The 17561-nt window shown below is 46.5% G+C and overlaps 1 protein-coding gene across 4 annotated transcripts in view; it reads left to right on the top strand.

The window, feature by feature from the left end:
* Positions 1-17561, top strand: part of LOC144094106 (alpha-1,3-mannosyl-glycoprotein 2-beta-N-acetylglucosaminyltransferase-like) — an 86496-nt gene that overhangs the window by 62315 nt on the left and 6620 nt on the right. For all 4 annotated transcript variants that reach the window (XM_077628018.1, XM_077628019.1, XM_077628017.1 and 1 more), the window contains exons 7-11: positions 3838-3972; positions 7004-7094; positions 12895-12999; positions 15001-15091; positions 17280-17450. In XM_077628018.1, coding sequence (XP_077484144.1) covers positions 3838-3972; positions 7004-7094; positions 12895-12999; positions 15001-15091; positions 17280-17450 — 593 coding nt within the window. The remainder of the gene's footprint in view (positions 1-3837; positions 3973-7003; positions 7095-12894; positions 13000-15000; positions 15092-17279; positions 17451-17561) is intronic.

The following is a 17561-nucleotide window of genomic DNA, read 5'->3' as shown; positions in this document are numbered from 1 at the left end:
TTGAAGAGAAGTAACGTGCATTTCGTAGCCTATCAAGGGAATCATCGATGTGAGGGAGGGGGTACACGTCTTTTTTGGTCACTTGATTGAGCTTGCGGTAGTCAATGCAAAATCGTAAGCTGCCGTCCTTTTTTTTTAACAAGTACCACGGGGGAAGCCCAGGGACTCTGTGATGGCTGGATAACGTCATCTCGAAGCATTTCAGCCACCTGATGCTGAATAGCCTCGCGCTCTTTCGGAGCCACACAGTAAGGATTTTGTCGAATCGGGCGAATCGCGTCATCCGTGATAATGCGATGTTTGGTCAAAGGTGTTTGGCCGACCCGCGATTCTGAAGCAAAACAGTCTCGAAAGTGATCTATGAGATCCAAAAGACGTTCCCGTTCTGAAGATGACAGATTTGGGCTCACATCGACTATGGGTGCGGGCGCCTCGCTCACTGATCCTTCCAGTTGCAGCACCAAATAGTCTTGGTCACTTGGGACGCTATCGAAGAAGGCCACAGTTGTGCCTTTCGGAATTTGCCGACGCTCGTCGCTGAAGTTTATCAGCAGCACTTCGGTTTGCCCTTTGGCCAAACTGACTAGTCCTCGAGCTATAGAAACACCTCGGCTGAGTATCAGGGTGACGACCCGTTCGGCGACGCCATCGCCGGTATGCGCCACGTCGCACTTCACTTCAACAAGAGAGCACGATCGCGGAGGTAATGTCACCCCCTCATTGTCAACTCGTAATGGCATCAGTGGTACTTGCGCATAACCAAGGTCTCCATGATTTTTGGTGAAGGCCACGACGTTGTCCCGAAAGCTGATCACAGCCCCATGAAGGTGCAGGAAGTCCATGCCCAAGATGAGGTCTTTGCAACAGTCTGAGAGGATAACGAAGCTGCCAACGAACACTGAGTTTCCAAATTCCTATGCGGGCAGTACACTTCCCAGTCGGTGCCAGTAGCTGACCCCCAGCACTTATTACTGGCCCAGTCCATTTGGTTTTTACTTTGCGCAGCTTGTCAGCCAGTTTTTGACTAATGATTGAAAAATCCGCCCTGGTATCCACCAGAGCGTGTACCTCCAGCCCATCAATGCAAACGGTGAGGTCAGCGCTAACAACGTCGTCTGGGTTGCTCGTCTCTCTCGGCATTTGCGGCGGAAGTGCGGTAAGGTTGGCGCTGTCATTTTCGTCGTCGGGGCTGCTTATCTGGTTCGGCATGTTCGGCGCTAATGTAGGCGCCATTTTCGGTGGTAGTGTGGCAGCGTCAACGTGAACAGAGGCGTCATAGTCATGGGTTGTGGTCGGAAGTTGCGGCGATAGTGAGGGCTTTGAAACTTTTCGACTGGTAGCAACCTCCCCTCGCGAGGTTGCGGCGGTTAGTTTCCCCGGCGAAGGCCCGGGGTCCGCTGTCCGCTAACGTCAGCATCGCTACGACGCGTCGGTGAAGAACAACGCCGTGGAGATGGGGAGCGGCGGCGGAAGGCCGGTGAGTCGGCTTCCCTGCTGAGCGGCGGGTCCTCGTGTTGGGCACGGCCAGCATCGAAATGGTGTCGAGCAGAACCAGGCGGAAAGGCCTGCCCCTCTTGGCGGTAGCGGCAGTACCGATACACATGGCCAGGTTGTCCGCAAAAGAAGAGTGGTCGGCTGTCATAAGAGCGCCACAGGTCAGTTCGGCGCGGCTGAGGGCGGCCGGGACGTGCCCACTGAGGCTCCTGGAAGAACCGCATCTGCTGACGGCTTGCTGAGCTCGGTGGGGCGTGGTCTGGCGGCGGACGACGAAGGACTTCCGCATAGCTCGCGGGTTGCGGCTCCGGCTCATAGTAAGGCACCGTGTTGACGGCCATGTTGCTGTTGGGTTGGGGCACGTGGTATGGTTCGCAAACGGCTGCTGCGCTGTCAACCGGATGAGACTCGTGGTATGGTGCAGACGGTGACAGAGCATGCCGGAGCTCTTTCCTAACGGCTGCTGCGACGGCCTCTGGTGACTGAACGCTCGTAGCAGTAATTCGCTGCAGCTCCTCAAGGACAATTTCTCGAATGAGGTCTCGAAGAGTGTTCCCATCGGTTGCAGTGAGTGCCGCCGCAGTCAGTGGAACACCAGGGTGAAGGGTCGGTCGTACTGGCGGCACCGTTCTTGGAGGGCTCGCTCTATAGCTGTAGCGTCCTTGACGAACTCACTGACGGTTTGAGGTGGGTTGCGCACCAAGCTGGCAAACACCTGCTCCTTGACGCCATGCATGAGATGTCGTAGCTTCCTTTGCTCAGCCATATCGGGGTCGGCACGGCGAAAAAGTCGAGCCATGTCTTCCGCAAACATAGCTACGCTTTCATTTGGCTTCCGGACGTGCACTTCAAGCAGGCGCAGCGCATTCTCTCGTCGATCAGTAGTGGCAAAAGTGTCCACCAGCTGGCGGCGGAAGTCATTCCATGTGGACAAGCTGGCCTCGTGGTTTTCATACCAAGTTCTAGCAGTATCCTGAAGTGCAAAATAAACATTGCAAAGCTTCTGGTCCACGCTCCACTGGTTGAAGTTGGCCACTCGTTCAAACTGGTCGAGCCAGTCTTCCACATCTTCAAACGCGTTCCCGTGGAAGCACTCTGGTACCTTGGTGTTGTGAAGAGTCGCCGACGTAGGGGTGGGAGGTGCCATGGCTTGGAAGACCCGGCGAACTTTGACGTTTGAAGAGTCGCCCGGTAGATGGTTGTACTCCGGGGAAAGGCCTAGACGTCGGCGGCTAGCGCAATGGACAGGCGTGTTGATGTCCGGGACTCGCTGTGGACTGCCGGAAGGAGTCCTGTGCATACCCAGTACGCTCCACCAGTGTCAGGACTCGGTAGAACCCCGAGGAGAGTTGAAGGTAAAACGGTTTACTGGTTAACCAGAAAAAGTCCCTGTGCACTTCAGCTTCTTCTTCTTCTTGCCTTGCGCTCGTAGACCAAGTGTTCATCTTTGGCGTCTTCTTGCATGTGGCAATATCATAAAACATTATTACCATTTTTGCAAGCTTGTGCAGTTGTAGTTACTGGCTGATGAGCAGCGTGGTGAGCATAGCATAGGAATTTATTTGCATGTCGATGACAGCAATTGGAACCTTGTCTGTCAGCACTTCATGTACTTCACCTCACCTGTTAGCACAGTTTAAATTTAGTCTCAGAATAAATAATAAAAAAAAATTGGTGGTGGTTTAGCTCTGGTTGAACCTGGAGTGGAACTTGGTCACGTGACGAACCATGTGATCAGCCACGGCGCTGCGCCGTCGGCAGCTGCTCCGCACCATGTGACAGCATAACGGCGCAGCCACAGGGTGGCAACGCCGCCATGCTGAAGGCTCAAAATGCTACCATAATGTAGCTATCGCTACAAAAGTACAGTGCATTCACTAGAAAAGCATGCTTTTTCATCTCGCAGTTCATCTCATCTCCAATTCAACCCAGTCATTAATAAGCAGCATACAGGAGGATGTACTTGACGATTTCATCTTCTCTTTCTTATGCCTTTGTTCAGTTAGCAGCTATTGTCATTTCAGCAGTTAATGATTAAGTTGGCACCATCCAGCAAAATAAGTGCTGAATTGAAGGCAGTCATGTTTTTCATGCTTTGCCATCAAGGCCAGCTGTACATCTTGTGAAGTATGCTACTATCACCTTCCTATTTGCAGTGTAATGATTGTGCTGCCTGAACATGGGTGGTGCACCCTCGAAATTGAGCTGTGTCAAAACCTGGTGCCTTCTTTCCTTTTGTTCCTATTGTTTAGCAGTATTGAGATGCAGACGTGTCACCTTGTTGATGATAGCACAATGGCCATTCCTAAAGCGTTTTGGGGGCCACACACTCTGTGTCTTCAGATGACCTGGAGCTGTCGGTGGACTTTTTTGAATACTTCCTTGCACTGCAACCAATCCTGAAGAGTGACCCGACGCTCTTCTGCATTTCGGCTTGGAATGATAATGGCAAGGCAGGGCTTGTGGCAGATGACTCAGGTACACATCCTTTTCTCTCTTTCTCTTCTTTTTATTGTTTCTGGCTGCGCTATAGGGTAATGATGTCAACAGTGGCTTCAAATCTCCTGTGGCCTATAAGGTTGCAGCAGTGTACCATGGCTTAAAGGTGCACTAAAGAGGAATCTGAACTCCTCTTTTTACTGTGGGAACTCTGTGTACACGCTCCGGGCATTCTTAGAAACTTTGAATTATTGTCATGTGTGGCTGATTGCCCTAATTAAATCGGATTAAACATCCTGGCTCCCGCCTTTTTTTTAACTCAACGGGGTAGGTAGGAGGAGTCAACCAAAGCGTCAGCCAGTCCAGTGGTGGCTTGCCGCTCTGCCATCGGCGGAATGATGCATAAATCAGAGTCCACGTGTATCTTTATTTCCGGGGGCCTAATTTGTGGCTATATTGTGCGTGACCGAAACTGTTTATTCACAGAAACCTAAAAAACAAAATAAAAGCAAAAGCGAAGCTCCCACTGGACTGGCTGAAAGGCATTCCACGCATTGGTTGACTCCGCCTACCTACTGTGTTGAGTTCAAAAAAAGGCGGGAGCCGGGACGTTTAATCTGATTTGATTAGGGCAATCGGCCGCATAGGACATAAATTCTAAATTTCTAAAAATGCTCGGAACGTGTAGATCGACTTCCCGCGGTAAAAAGACGAGTTTAGATTCCTCTTTTGTGCACCTTTAAGCAGTGACAGCCATGTGAAGTCAGCAGAAGGAATTGTTACAACTGGAAACGGTCATTCAGGGTGTTATGGGTGCGAGGCAAAGTGCCTAGATGTAAAGTAGATTTAAGGCATTATGGGTAGTGTGCATCAGTTGTCTGTCAATTTTGCCTTGAACAAAATTTTCACACAGACAACTTAAGTCTGCTTGTCACATGTGCAGCCACGGTCGCCAGACTTTCTTTAGCTTTTTATGCGCCCCTTTAAGCTTCCGATTCTGCTCCTGGCATCGCTTAAAGCATTAATCACAAATCAATATAATGAAGTAAGTTTAAGTAAATATATCAAATACCTAAAGCAACTTCTGATCGGCACCCTTGGAGAAGAACTAAATTTAACACATCAATGTCAGCTTTGAAGAGGGCTGCGATGGCATTTGTGTATGCCGTGTTTACGCACATTATGAATGCACCTTTGTGCACCAGCAATGGCTGCTATTTAGAAGAACTTCAATTTAGGCTAGGTGGTGCATAGTGTATGTTTGAGGTAGGAAATAATAGCGCCTACAGAAATGAACACAATGGAAGAACAATGCAGGACAAGTGGTACACAATCAACCAAACTATTCAAGATACGATATCTCGGTCTTAAAAACAGTCGCAGATGCATCGCTAGTGGAGTCTTTTTCTCTCCGTTTCTTAATGAAAAGCTTCTAATACCTCCTATGCCTTAGTATCTGATCCTGCCCAGAATCTTTATCAACTGCTAATTTGGGAGATATGTTTATTGTGTGGTACAATAAAATTATAATTTTTTGAAATTTTAATGGCTAATTTGGGGCACATTTGGGGTGTGTTACCCTGCCATGGTCGCTCAGTAATTAGGGCGCTCAGCTGCTGAGCCCGAGGACTCAAGTTCAATCCCGGCAGCTACTGTGGCTGTGTGTCGATGATTGTGAAATTTAGAGCAGCCGTGCACTGTGTGATATCAGCATACGTTAAAAACCACAGGCGTTTGAAATTAATCCGGAGCCCTCTGCTATGGCGTTCCTCATAGCCCATGTTGCTTTGGCACGTTAAAAGCCCATATACCATACCATGCCATTTGTGGTATGAGTGCTTGTTATGCAAGTAAATATGGTAACGATCTCTTTCTGTGCTGCTTGTCTTTTTGAAATTATTTGGGGGTGCTCAGAGCCAAGAAAATATTCTGTGCGTTTGTCTTCATGTGCAATCTTGTGTGCCAACATTATCATTGCAAACCCTAGAGCAGTGTCAAGGTCAAGTTCAAGTTTGTCTTTATTTGCATCAAAATGATTAGCTAGGCCCAGACAGAAAAGTGAAACAAAATTCACTTGAAGGAGTCAGGGCCCCCTTGTACAAGGCAAAATACAACGAAGACAACAGAGCGCGGTTAACAGTGATTGCGATATACAGGGTAGGTGAAAAAAATTAAAGGCACTGCGGGCATATATTGTTAAAAGACAAAGACAAGAACATATATGCCCACAAACATGATCACTGCGATCACATGATCGCTATGTTAGCACATTTATCAACAGAACTGAAAGTCACCGCCTCAAAGTGACAAGAATGTCACGCGGGCTACTTTTTTCCAGCCTCTACTCAGCAGCTTATTTAATACATGTGGAACGTGGAACGTCCGTATTCTGTACGACAGAAAGGAACGCACCAGAATGACTGATTTCGAAATGCATATATTGGAATGGTGGCTTTCAGACAGGATAGTTCTAGGAACGTATTCTGGGGGTAGCGTATACGTTTTTTATATCTCAGTGCTAAATGATATTCATATAGGCCATGAGCTGGTGTAATTTGAAAGCGCGTGAAAAATTCATCTGTGTGCGCACGGTAATCCACATTTGCTATGTGCCGGACGGCTTTCTTTTGGAGCATGAACATTTTATTTGTGTTGTCCTGCATTGTGTTGCCCCATACTAAGAAACAGTAATTTAAATGAGGGAGGAACAGCGTGTTATAAATTCTGTTTTTCTTTTCATTACAAACTGGTATGTGTGGGTGGTGACTTTTACTCTGCAGTAGGTTCTTCTACCTCAAGAAGGCAGGTTTCTGACATCGTTTCTTGCCACACCTTACACACTTCAGTATTTGCAATGTGGTTTCCTTGACTTGAGGGAAAGGAGAACGGTTTACTGTGATGGCTGTCGTACCCTTTGCACATGATACAGGTGAAAATAACTGGGATAGGCCTGTGCCCTGTAGTGAACTGAACCTGAATACAAATAAGGATGGCTTGTGTTGAGGGGGCAATTTTCACAGATAGGTTCACCTGTGTTGTTTTTTGTTTTCTTCCTTCTTTTATATCCCAGAGATGCTTCATCGGTCGGACTTTTTCCCCGGCCTCGGTTGGATGCTGACCAAGAACATGTGGCTGGAGATGCACCAAAGGTGGCCGAAAACGTATGTTACTCGCTGTACATTGTGCTGGCCTTTTCATGCCAGCAATGACCTTGTAATACGGCGAGCATTCCACTTCCATAACACCTAGTGGTACGATAGGGGTGACATCAAAACTAGAGTATGCTCATTCCATATTCGATCCTCATCAAGCTAACGTAACCAACTTGCTCGAATGTGTTCAGAATCGTGCGGCTAGATTCACACTTTCCAATTACTCCTATCACACCAGCGTCCCTGAATTGAAGTCCCAACTTGATCTCCACCCCTTTGCTTCCTGCCGTAAACTAGCACATCACAGATTTTTTCATACCTTGCCTCCGGACAACATCTTCATCCGTCCTGCACATCATTTATCCTGCCACAGCCACCCAAAAGCCGTTTTTCCCAAGTGCGCCCATACTACAACATTCCAGAAATCATTTTTCCTACGAACAGCCCAGGACAGGAGCGCCCTTCCCGCCCACATCGCCTTGTTAACAGACCGTCATCAATTCAAGACCGCCATCGAAAATCTCCGGTAAACTCACCTGTAACCTTTATCCACGCCCACACCTCATGTAATACCCCGTAATGGGGCCTTTGAGGAATCAAAAAATAAATAAATAGACGGCAACATAGATTAAAGGAAAGATTCAAGCCAGTGATACCCTGGCTGAAATCAATGGCCATATGCAGGCAGTATTGTGCCGAGGACCAGTGTAGGCATGTGCGAATAGTGTTTCTTTTTTTGGTCCGAAGCGAATGGTAATTTTCTTCGAATAATTTTGAAGTGAATATTTCGAATACTTTTGGCACACAAAAAAAAGGTTGAACGTCATAATAGGCATATTCAAAATCATGTATTTTTTTTAACATGCAAGGCCACACAGAAAAAGAAAGAACACATTGAAGTTTTGTCACACTAATTGAAGCTGTGACGATGTCCTACAATAACTGCCATTGGAAACTGGGGGAGTTGACCTACATGCAGGGCTGATGCATTTGTGGGGTGTGGGACTATGACACCCCTGACTGTTGGTCTTAATTGCGATCACATCATTGCGCAGCTAGCTGCTCCTTTTAAGTGATGACTCCACAAACAGCTAATAGGCATGTGTACCGCATGCCCAGCACCACCCTGCACCAGGCATCGGAAAGGGGCACCCACCTCCATGTGCCTCATGCTAGCTTCCTCTTGAGCTTGTGCCGTCGTGCTTGATTTGCAAATTTCACGTGCAGAAGGTTGCCTGCGGCACCTGCAGTCAGCTCAGACTCGTTTCAAGGAAGTCAAGAGAGCTGCATGTCCTCTGGTTGGAGAGATTTAGCATGGCGCGATCCGCGGCTGCTATCGGGATCCGCTTCCACGGGGAGCCACTGCACATGCGCAGATCACTCTGAGGACGTCACAAGGCACTAGGCACCGGCCAGTTGTTTGCGGCCTGCACCGTCGGGACCATTCGGCGCGTCTGCATTGGGGGTGCAGAAGCCGATCGCGCTATGTTAAATATCTGTCGCCGTGCCGGTTATGGCGCGTGCACACCGCAGAGAGTGCGGCCGCAGGTACAGAACAGAGGGCAAAGCACATGTCAAGAACAGCCGAACTGTGAGTTCCACAGCTCCCAAAGCCGCTGCGACCAGGAAGGCAAAAAATGACAGTTAAATCCTACGAGTTTAACTGCACATGCTAGCAGACCATTGTTAGCCAAACGTTATCGCTAGATATCATGTGTTCAGCCCGAAACACGGCCAGAATGTGTTCTAGACAAAAGTTTTGCCATCTGTACCTGGCAGGTACAGATATGGGCGCCACGCTTCCTCCTGCTCGCATCTGTTGCCGCGAGTATGAGTGGACCAGCTCCAGCATATGTGCAGTCACATGGCGCGGAGTCGGGGCTTCGGTTGTGCACGTGCCATGGTGCCATACAGGAGATGGTAGAAACCAAACAAACAAGAAACATTATTCACTCGAGCCAAATACGTCGGGATTTCGATTAGCAAACATTCAGATCAAATCGAATTTCAAATACTTTACTATTCGACAGAACGTTCGAAATTATCAAATATTCGCATGGGACTAGACCAGTGATGTGTGGTATGTTGTGGAGACAGAGTGGATACTGTCGTAGAATGGAAACAGCTGGCAGGTGATCAGGTGAGGTTAGGAACTTTGCTTTTGACTCCGGCTGGGACCACACTGGGCTATTCGGACACCAGTGGGCGAGGTGTCTCTCATGCAGCACCGCCGCCTGACTGATCTCTATTAAATCATTGCAGTAGCTGTGTCTTACACCAGATGTGTTGTTTTTCACAAGTATGCTATGCGTAGGAGTTCTCTCTAGCTGGGTTCCCTTGAGTGCTTTTTTGGTTCCCCAAGCACTGGAGTCCATGCATTCCTCGACCTTTCCCTTACCTAGCTTTTTTTTGGACTAATTGTTTTATCATTGCTCATAGCCAACTGTTACATTATACAGCCAGTCATTATTATTTGAATCTGGGCATTTTGTTTAGTTGTGCGTCTGTTTTGTGTGTGTGTGTGCGGGGGGGGGGGGGGGGGTGAAGAAGAGGCAGAAGCTAAGAGACACATGAAGTTACTTGGAACTTTTTGAAAGCCAGTGAGGTTTGCTTGCAGCTAAAAGATAATCTTTTTTCAGAAGCTGAGAAATTGAAAACAGCAGAACGGGCTCATCTAAGCCAATGGTGGCTTGTGGGACGTAGCCTATGCAATGTGGTTACAGTGAGCATACTTGTTCAATTTGAATACCAACAATAAAGGGAAAAGTAACAGTAATACATGTGGAAAACGTTTCACTAAGCACCGAAACAAAATCAAAGGAGTAGTAGTTGCAATAAGGAGTTGCGACACCAGTACTAAACTGCTGCAAACCGAGAGTGCATGTATATTGTAGTCTAATAAGTGCAGTAATCCCTCGTTATAACGAAGTCAGCGGGACGGCAAAAAAAATTCATTAAGTGGTAATTCGATATAAGCGACCACCCGAGAAAAGCGGAAGCAGTCAAGCTTTAAATTTTAAATGCTCTGCAACTGCGAGGATGTCAAAATACAATGTATTCAGTGAAGCAGAACTTTATTCAGGTGCAAAAAAGGCAGTGAGCGGGGGGGGTCATGGAAGGCTACAAGAGTATCACGCTGGAAGGCGCCGCAAATGCCGTGGCTAGAGTCCGAGGTTGTGCTTGTTGTGCTCAAAAAACGATTAGCCGCTCATTGCGGGTACACAGCACGATTGTGAAAACCAAATGGCTTTGAAGTAGGGGCTTTGCATGATTACTGGGCAATTTTTTTTCCCAAGGTGTGTAGCCGTGAAGTTTGCAAAACGAGAGTTATTCGGCGCATCGTTGTCGACGACACTGTGCCAATTCTACAGTTCGAGTGTCGGTGTTCGTGCAGCGTCGCATACATGCTGTTGACAAATGTCTAGGAACAATATTCAATGACCCTACCACAGATTTTGACCGTTTGTCTAATCGGATGGTGTGAATCAAGCATGGCCAGCTCGAGAAAATCGCTGGGGAAACACCATGGTTGCGTTGACCTGCCATGTTGACAGCCTGACTCGCCGCTGGCGACGCTCGGATTTTTCATGTTTTCGGCAAGTTATCGGTCAATTTGCACCGTCAAAAGTACAGCGAAGCTAGGATCTGTGTTTTACTGTTATACAGGCCGATTATGGAGAGTGGCAAGCAAATTTCTAGACCGCGTTACCCAAAGTTGTCTTCCCGATTTGTTAACGTATCTCCTCGCATCGAACATGGCAACGGGCATGTGACCAGAAGTCGCTTGTGACCAGGCAGCCGCTCGACAAACACCGTTGTTCACACTTGCAAGCGTGACCTGTGGGTCGCCTTCTAGTTTGAAGCGAAAACTCTCGGGAATGATGTTCGCCCGCTTTCGAGAGTTTCGTCTGCTTTGGCCGATGCGAAACAGTTAGGCTTAGTGACGATTACAGGAGCCGGGGAGCAGCTTAGTTTGTTGCCATGCGTGTCTGCGGTCGGCATCGTTGCCGAAAGCTTGGCTCGCTTGCTGATTAGTTTAGCGGTTTGCGGCTCGCAGTCGCAATGCTGGAAAATCGAGTGCCGAGCGACTGGCCTGCGACTGTCACTTCTCAGCCAATGCGACCATTTGCGACTATCGCTTTTTGACCAAAACAGTTGCACAACCTCTGCGACTTGCAAGTGTGAATGGGCCCATAATCGGAGGGACACTTCTTTTGTGCTTTTTGGCACGTTTCAGCACCAGAAGCACTCTTTAGAGCGGTACAACTTTGCTCATTGAGCGCACCTCATGGAATGCTACGGCGCAGGTCGGCCCACGGTCTTTAAGCCACTTTTCGGCATCCAAGAGACCGCGGTTTTCTAGCATCGCAAAGCATCAGGAAAACTTTATTTTCGTGTGGATTCTATCACGGGGGACACTAGCGGTGTGATTGCGACCAAGATTAACGGTTTGGGCGCGCTGCATCATGGAATTTGACAGCGTCCGTTCGCTCTGCTGTAAACAGCTGGGGGCTCTTGGCACTTGCTTGGTACCCGCTAGTAGGCAGGTCATTAGTCGTAGGTTTGGTACTTTTGTGGCTTCTGTACCTGCATGAGTCTAATTCGTCGGTGGTATTAATTTGACACTCCATGCGCAAAAGGGTCATTGCCGCTCGGCGGCGGCAATGTCTCCGCTTGCCACTTCGCTCTAAGCGGGTCAAGCTGTTCATGCGCTTCGAGTAATGCGGCTTAAAATGAATGCGTTTGGGTCAAGACTGGAAGAAATTTCGAATAAAGCGATACGTATTTTGAGTAAAGCGATTTTGTTATAACGAGGGATAACTGTACTCCAATTTAGAATGCGACTCCTCAGAAACATCATCTGGAAAATTATTAAAGGGACCCGGAAAGGGGGTCTCAATAAAGGTCTCAATAAAAGACGGCGGTTCATAATTATCTCCCAGCAAGAATTACTTTAATGCGTTTTGTGGAAACTGAGTTATATGCAGACAAAATTTGAACTTCCGCATCTTTGTGCCTTTCCTTCTCCTTTCGCACGCCAAAACGGCGGCGCTCCTCCACCGGCCCCATTCACTCGGCCCCTCCCCTACCTCCGCCATCTTCGGCACGCGCGGAGTGGCCACGGCCGCTGTAGCGCATGATGTCTGAAAGAATATGGCGCTGTGAACCAATGATAACCCCTGGCTGTTAACGTCATTTGCAAGACGTGACGTAGGTTTTCGCGCAAAAGCCCGGGAACCGCGCGTCGTGGCGAGGTGTGAAAGCGGGAATTTTAAAAAATTGATTGTAAATTTCCCGCTCGCTTTTAAGGTCCCGTACGCGGCATGGACGCTCGGTGGCCTGTACTCTACATAGCGTTTTAAAGCCAATCTCAAATACTCCTTTCTGTGGCCCTTTAAATAAATTTGCGATGTACATGCAGCGTCTTGCTGCTCTATATCTAGTCGAGAAACCGCGACACAGCAAAGTGCATTTCTTTGTGTAACAGGAGCGGGGTTACGGGAAATACCATCTTTATGAAACTTCATGGTTGTGTTTTTTGATCAACTTTTTGGTTAGTACCTGAGGGGAGCTTTTCAGCTTCGCGTATTTTAAGTGACAGGTGCATGGCGTACACTAAGGGTGTTGACTACAAATAGAGGAACCATGGTTTGCATCAACCCTGCATTTGACACATTACTGTGCATGTGTTTTCTGTGTGTGAAGGAAAAGGCAGACGGAAAAGATTTAAGAGATAAGGTTTGGTTTCGTGTGGTGTAAATGAATAAGCAGTACCCTGTCACATGTACTATGTGTGCTGTTTGTGCAGGTTTTGGGACGACTGGATACGGCAGCCCGATCAGAGGAGAGACCGAGCCTGCATCAGACCAGAGATCTCTCGTACCAAGACCTTTGGCAAAATTGGCGTCAGCAAGTAAGCAGCATCTGTTTCTAAACTGAATGCAGAGAAATTCGTCTTCATTTCACCAGCCTTCGTTTTTTTTTTTTTTTGCACGATGGAAAATTAGTAGCATGCACGGCAGCAAAGATTTGAAAGAATAGATTTTGAGAAACTAAACTTTAAGAGGGCTTCCTAGTAATACATTCTGGGGGGCTAGTTGGTGCATGGTGTTGAAAAAAAAAAAGACTATGCTCAAAACAGACAACACAGGAGGGAGACAGATGAAACAAGCGCAAGGGGCAGTGCAGAACTTTCTCCAGTATGTTGTTCATGGCTAGGTTTACAGGTTTTACCTCTCGATGTTTGTCCATGCTATTTCACAAGGCAAGTTCCTGTGGCGGCTACCCTTCTGAACAAGTCTTGCCAGTGTTCAACTAACAGGAATACCACACTTAATTAGCAAAAGAATTCAGAATGGGTTTATTGATTGAATCAGCAATTTGGTTGCCTCATTGTTATCTGTTTGTTTTGCAGTTGCATCAGCACGTTTTTTCATGAATAATTAAAATTCTAGACTAGAACTACTCAGTCAAAATACTACATTTTTGTAAGTCATACGTTATGTAAAGTTAACCCACAGTATGCAAAAATGCTTTTTTGCAAAAACTGTATTCACTTGCGTAATGAATTCACTCTTTTCCAAAAAGTTGACGTCAATTTGGGGGGAGTGTTCATTACATGAGGGAAAAAAGTTGTGTTGGATTTTTTTTACATGACTCGAAATTTCTTTTTGTGTGTCCACCTGTCTGTCCGTCCATCATCAACAAAGGCATGCGGTCGGCCGCATTCTTGTGTTTTAGCATCGTTCACTTCGAAAGGTGTTTGCTGTATTGCATTGCCATCCGACGAGCTTTGACATCGACAGCACCGGCCAGTCGTGGCGACATAAAGCGAACTTGCTGAACACTGGCCTTGAGGGTCAGGTGCGCGTTTCTTGTGGTAGGTTAAAAAACTCGCAGAATGGTTGTGAGTGTTTAACGGGAATACTTAAGCGTCGGCTGTGGTGTGAAATGGGTTAGGCATTTTCACTCCCGATCTTGCCAGTTCGCTTGGGGGTTCTGTAGATCCCACTTTCTCCATAACATTTCAGTGTAGAGGATGTCTTGTAGTGTTCCGGTTTAAACTGCTGCACTCTGAGCGCTTGGCGACTTTCTGAGCATACAGTTGTGCAGCCACGCGCTGAGGAAGCCGCCGGTACTCCTGTCAAGGGCACACAGTGTCTTGGAGCTTTGCCAACTTCACTTAAGCACTACACCCTCACAGGAGCGTGGCATGCTGCCAAGGTCCGCACAGTGGACATCTCGAAACTGAGGAGCACAGTGAACGCTTTAAAAAAAAAAAATTGCGGCAAAAGTGTGGAGAGAGGGGTATTACACGAGTAAGTATGGTGTACATAACGCCACAAAATTATCACAGTTACATAAGAATCAGTTACATACATGTTCTGCAAGTGTGCACTGTCATCAGAATGTCCTGTGTTTCACCTTTTCTCTTCTGTCTTTTAATCCCACGCGTGCGTGCACAGTCATTTCCTTTCTGAAAAAAAAAATTTTATAGGGCCTAGTTCTTCCACACAGGAATGTACTAAAGGTTTCCATCTTCGTTTCTGACAGCTGGCCTGTGGAGTTTTTTCAGTGACGCAACAAAATTATTCATGTAGGAGGAAAAGCTTCTGAGGATGGCAAGAGGCTTCAAAAATTTGTGTTCTTGTGTAACACACACAGACACTCACTCACTCACTCACTCTCTCTTTTGCTCTCTCTTTCTCTCTTTGTCTTTCTCTTTCTCTCTTCCTCTTTCTCTCTTTCTCTTTCTTTCTCTCTTATGCATACATGTATATACGCACTATCCATGCATGTAGTAAAGTAAAAATCCAAGAGGGGACTGGCAAAAGTCCACTTACAGGGACCCTTTAACGATACTGTTCTGTGTGCTATCTAAATATGGCTACTTCCTTCCTTCCCTCCCTTCCAGTGGGCTCTTCTACGAGAAGCACCTCAAGTTCATCCAACTCAACAAAAAGTTTGTGCCTTTCACTAGCAAGGATCTCAGCTACCTGAAGAAGGTCAGTGGGTGATCGATAATCTGCATCAAACAGTGATTGCACTCAAGGTCATTTCTGCTGCCAGTGTGGTTTAGACTTACCCGTCAGTTGCACATAATTCTCTGAATGTGTGCAAAACTACTTATTTGAGACTATGGATGAGTATTTGTGTGGGGATGTGATTCTGCCGGATTTTTTTTTCTGCCATCTATTCCTCTCTCTATCCATTGCTCCCTATTAAAAATATAGCATATTGCTCTCTATTCAAAATGTGATGTTGCTCTCTAATAAAAATTTAAACTTGAGAGGGTAGGTGCAAAAGTGGTGTCACGAAATTCTGGCAAACAGGTCCCAAAACACATTTCTGCATTAAATACGTGAATAGGTTTCTTTTACTCCGAGGATGGTGTTTTGGCCTCTTTTCTTTTAGGTTGCATGAATATTGAATGACTCAAATATTTTGCTTCCTGGTAGGAAAATTGTATGAAAATTGGCGTTACAGAGTCCAGCGCTTCTAAAACATGGAATGTCCTAAAACAAGTAATGTTATCCTTAATGAATGTTGTGATCTCATGAAATTGTATCGGTTTCATGTTTGTGTTACATAATTCCACTAGCTGTCAACAGAGGGCATCGGCACAGGGAATTAAATTTATTGTCGGAGAACAGTGTGCACAATAGCACACAAGAACTAAAAGGGCATACATTGTTTGGGTAGCTATCATTTTGAAGATTGGTGCCGTAACGTGATGCTGCTTTTTGAAGGCGCACATATCTATAGTATTCTCGTTAGTGTTAAGCTTAAATGGCATGTTAGTTTTGAAAAAGCAGAGCAAAACAAAAAGAAAATAGAACCTTATTGTACCTTTGATTTGTGTGAAAGGTCTCGTTTATAAAAGGTACCATAGCCATGGAGCACAAAGTTCTCAGGCTGGGAAACAGAGCATCATATTAGTACTTTGTTATGTTGTTTCCGTTTCTTTTTTCTTTCTTGCACTACAGTGGACACTGCATGGTACATTGCATGGTCACTTATCTTGATCACACAGTGATGACAAGACATGCTCACTCAGTTACACCACCATTGCGCCAAATGCACCAAACTGTGCCAAACCAGATAAGCTGCACCATCCTGATAAAAACTGGGAAAAATGCAACAAACTGCTCCAAACTTGGTACTTTTGAATTGGGCGGCACCATGTGCTGGCTTTCCAGGCAGACAGCCTTAGTTGTCACCGCCATTTCAAAAGGTTCAGGTTGGTTGAAGCCCACTTATAACGAACATGACTGTCACACAACATTCTTTTCTTATGTCCCAAAGTTTGCAGTAAATGGACAGAAATAACTGTTGCAAAGCAAACTTGCTTGGTGTATGTTTCATGTTGTATGCACGCACGTGCATTCTAAAGTTTGGTGAAGTTTTGGCATACGTTTTCAAGCCGCTGCCCGTTTCTCTTTCACTTACAAACCACGAACAGCATACATGTCGAGAAGGAGATCTGAGAGGAGTGTGAAGATGTGACAGCGTTTTAAGCTTTGAAAAGAAAAGGAAAGAGCCACACATTTGAGCTACTGTGCTCGAGAGTACATGCGGTGTATGTGCTGTTCAACTAAACATTATATGATGTATTTTGCAAAGGTATTTCCTCTTCAAGTGTACAAGCATAAAAACATAGAATTGGAGACCTCTCAGGTGCCACTTTGTGCCAGTAGTAACAATCTTAATGGTGTAGGACATCTTTGCATCGCACTCAAACTTTTCTAGCGTTGTTTGCCAAACAGATGCGGAAACTAAAAGCTACATGCTCCAGAGTGCTTCTAAATCAATGTTTTTATTACCCCGGAGGGCTCCAGATTAGAAATTTTAGTGTCCCAGACTGCTCCTAAATTGACTTTCCTCTGCTCCAAAGTGTTCTAAATTGAAAATTTTTGTGGTCAAAATTGCATTTTACCGGTAATATGACTGCTCAGTTAGCATTATCTATTGATCAGTGTTGACCCACCCATTAAGGTGAAGACCTTTTTTGGTGCATATGCTTTAGTCGTTTTGTGCACTTGTGTCGCAGTGGTGCTGGGAGCAATGCCTGAACTTCATGTCTCCGGTAATGCTACCATGTAGCTTCTGCCTGTGTGTAAGGTGTGGGCAGTGCAGTATTCTCTATCATCCTTTCATCGATGGTCCTTCTTTTCTTTGTGTGTTTGCATGCAGGATAACTACGACGTAGCCTTTGTGAAAGAGGTGTACGGCTCCCCACCGGTGACGCTGACTCAGCTCATGCGGGGCAGTCTGGAGGCCAAAGGGGCCATCCGCATCACCTACACTTCCAAGGAGCAGTTCAAGACCATTGCCAAGAAGCTCTCCATCATGGACGACTTCAAGGTATATATGACGCTTCTTCCTGCCATGACCATCAAATGCTTCATTCGCAAATTTTTAAGTGCATGGTGAATGCTCGGCAACCTACCACACTGGCTTAGTGGCCATGGCATT

Source organism: Amblyomma americanum, chromosome 6 (genome assembly GCF_052857255.1).
Source record: "Amblyomma americanum isolate KBUSLIRL-KWMA chromosome 6, ASM5285725v1, whole genome shotgun sequence".
Classification (NCBI taxonomy): domain Eukaryota; kingdom Metazoa; phylum Arthropoda; class Arachnida; order Ixodida; family Ixodidae; genus Amblyomma; species Amblyomma americanum.
The sequence above is the reverse complement of the archived record's forward strand: the minus strand, read 5'-3'. Positions and strand labels throughout refer to the sequence as shown.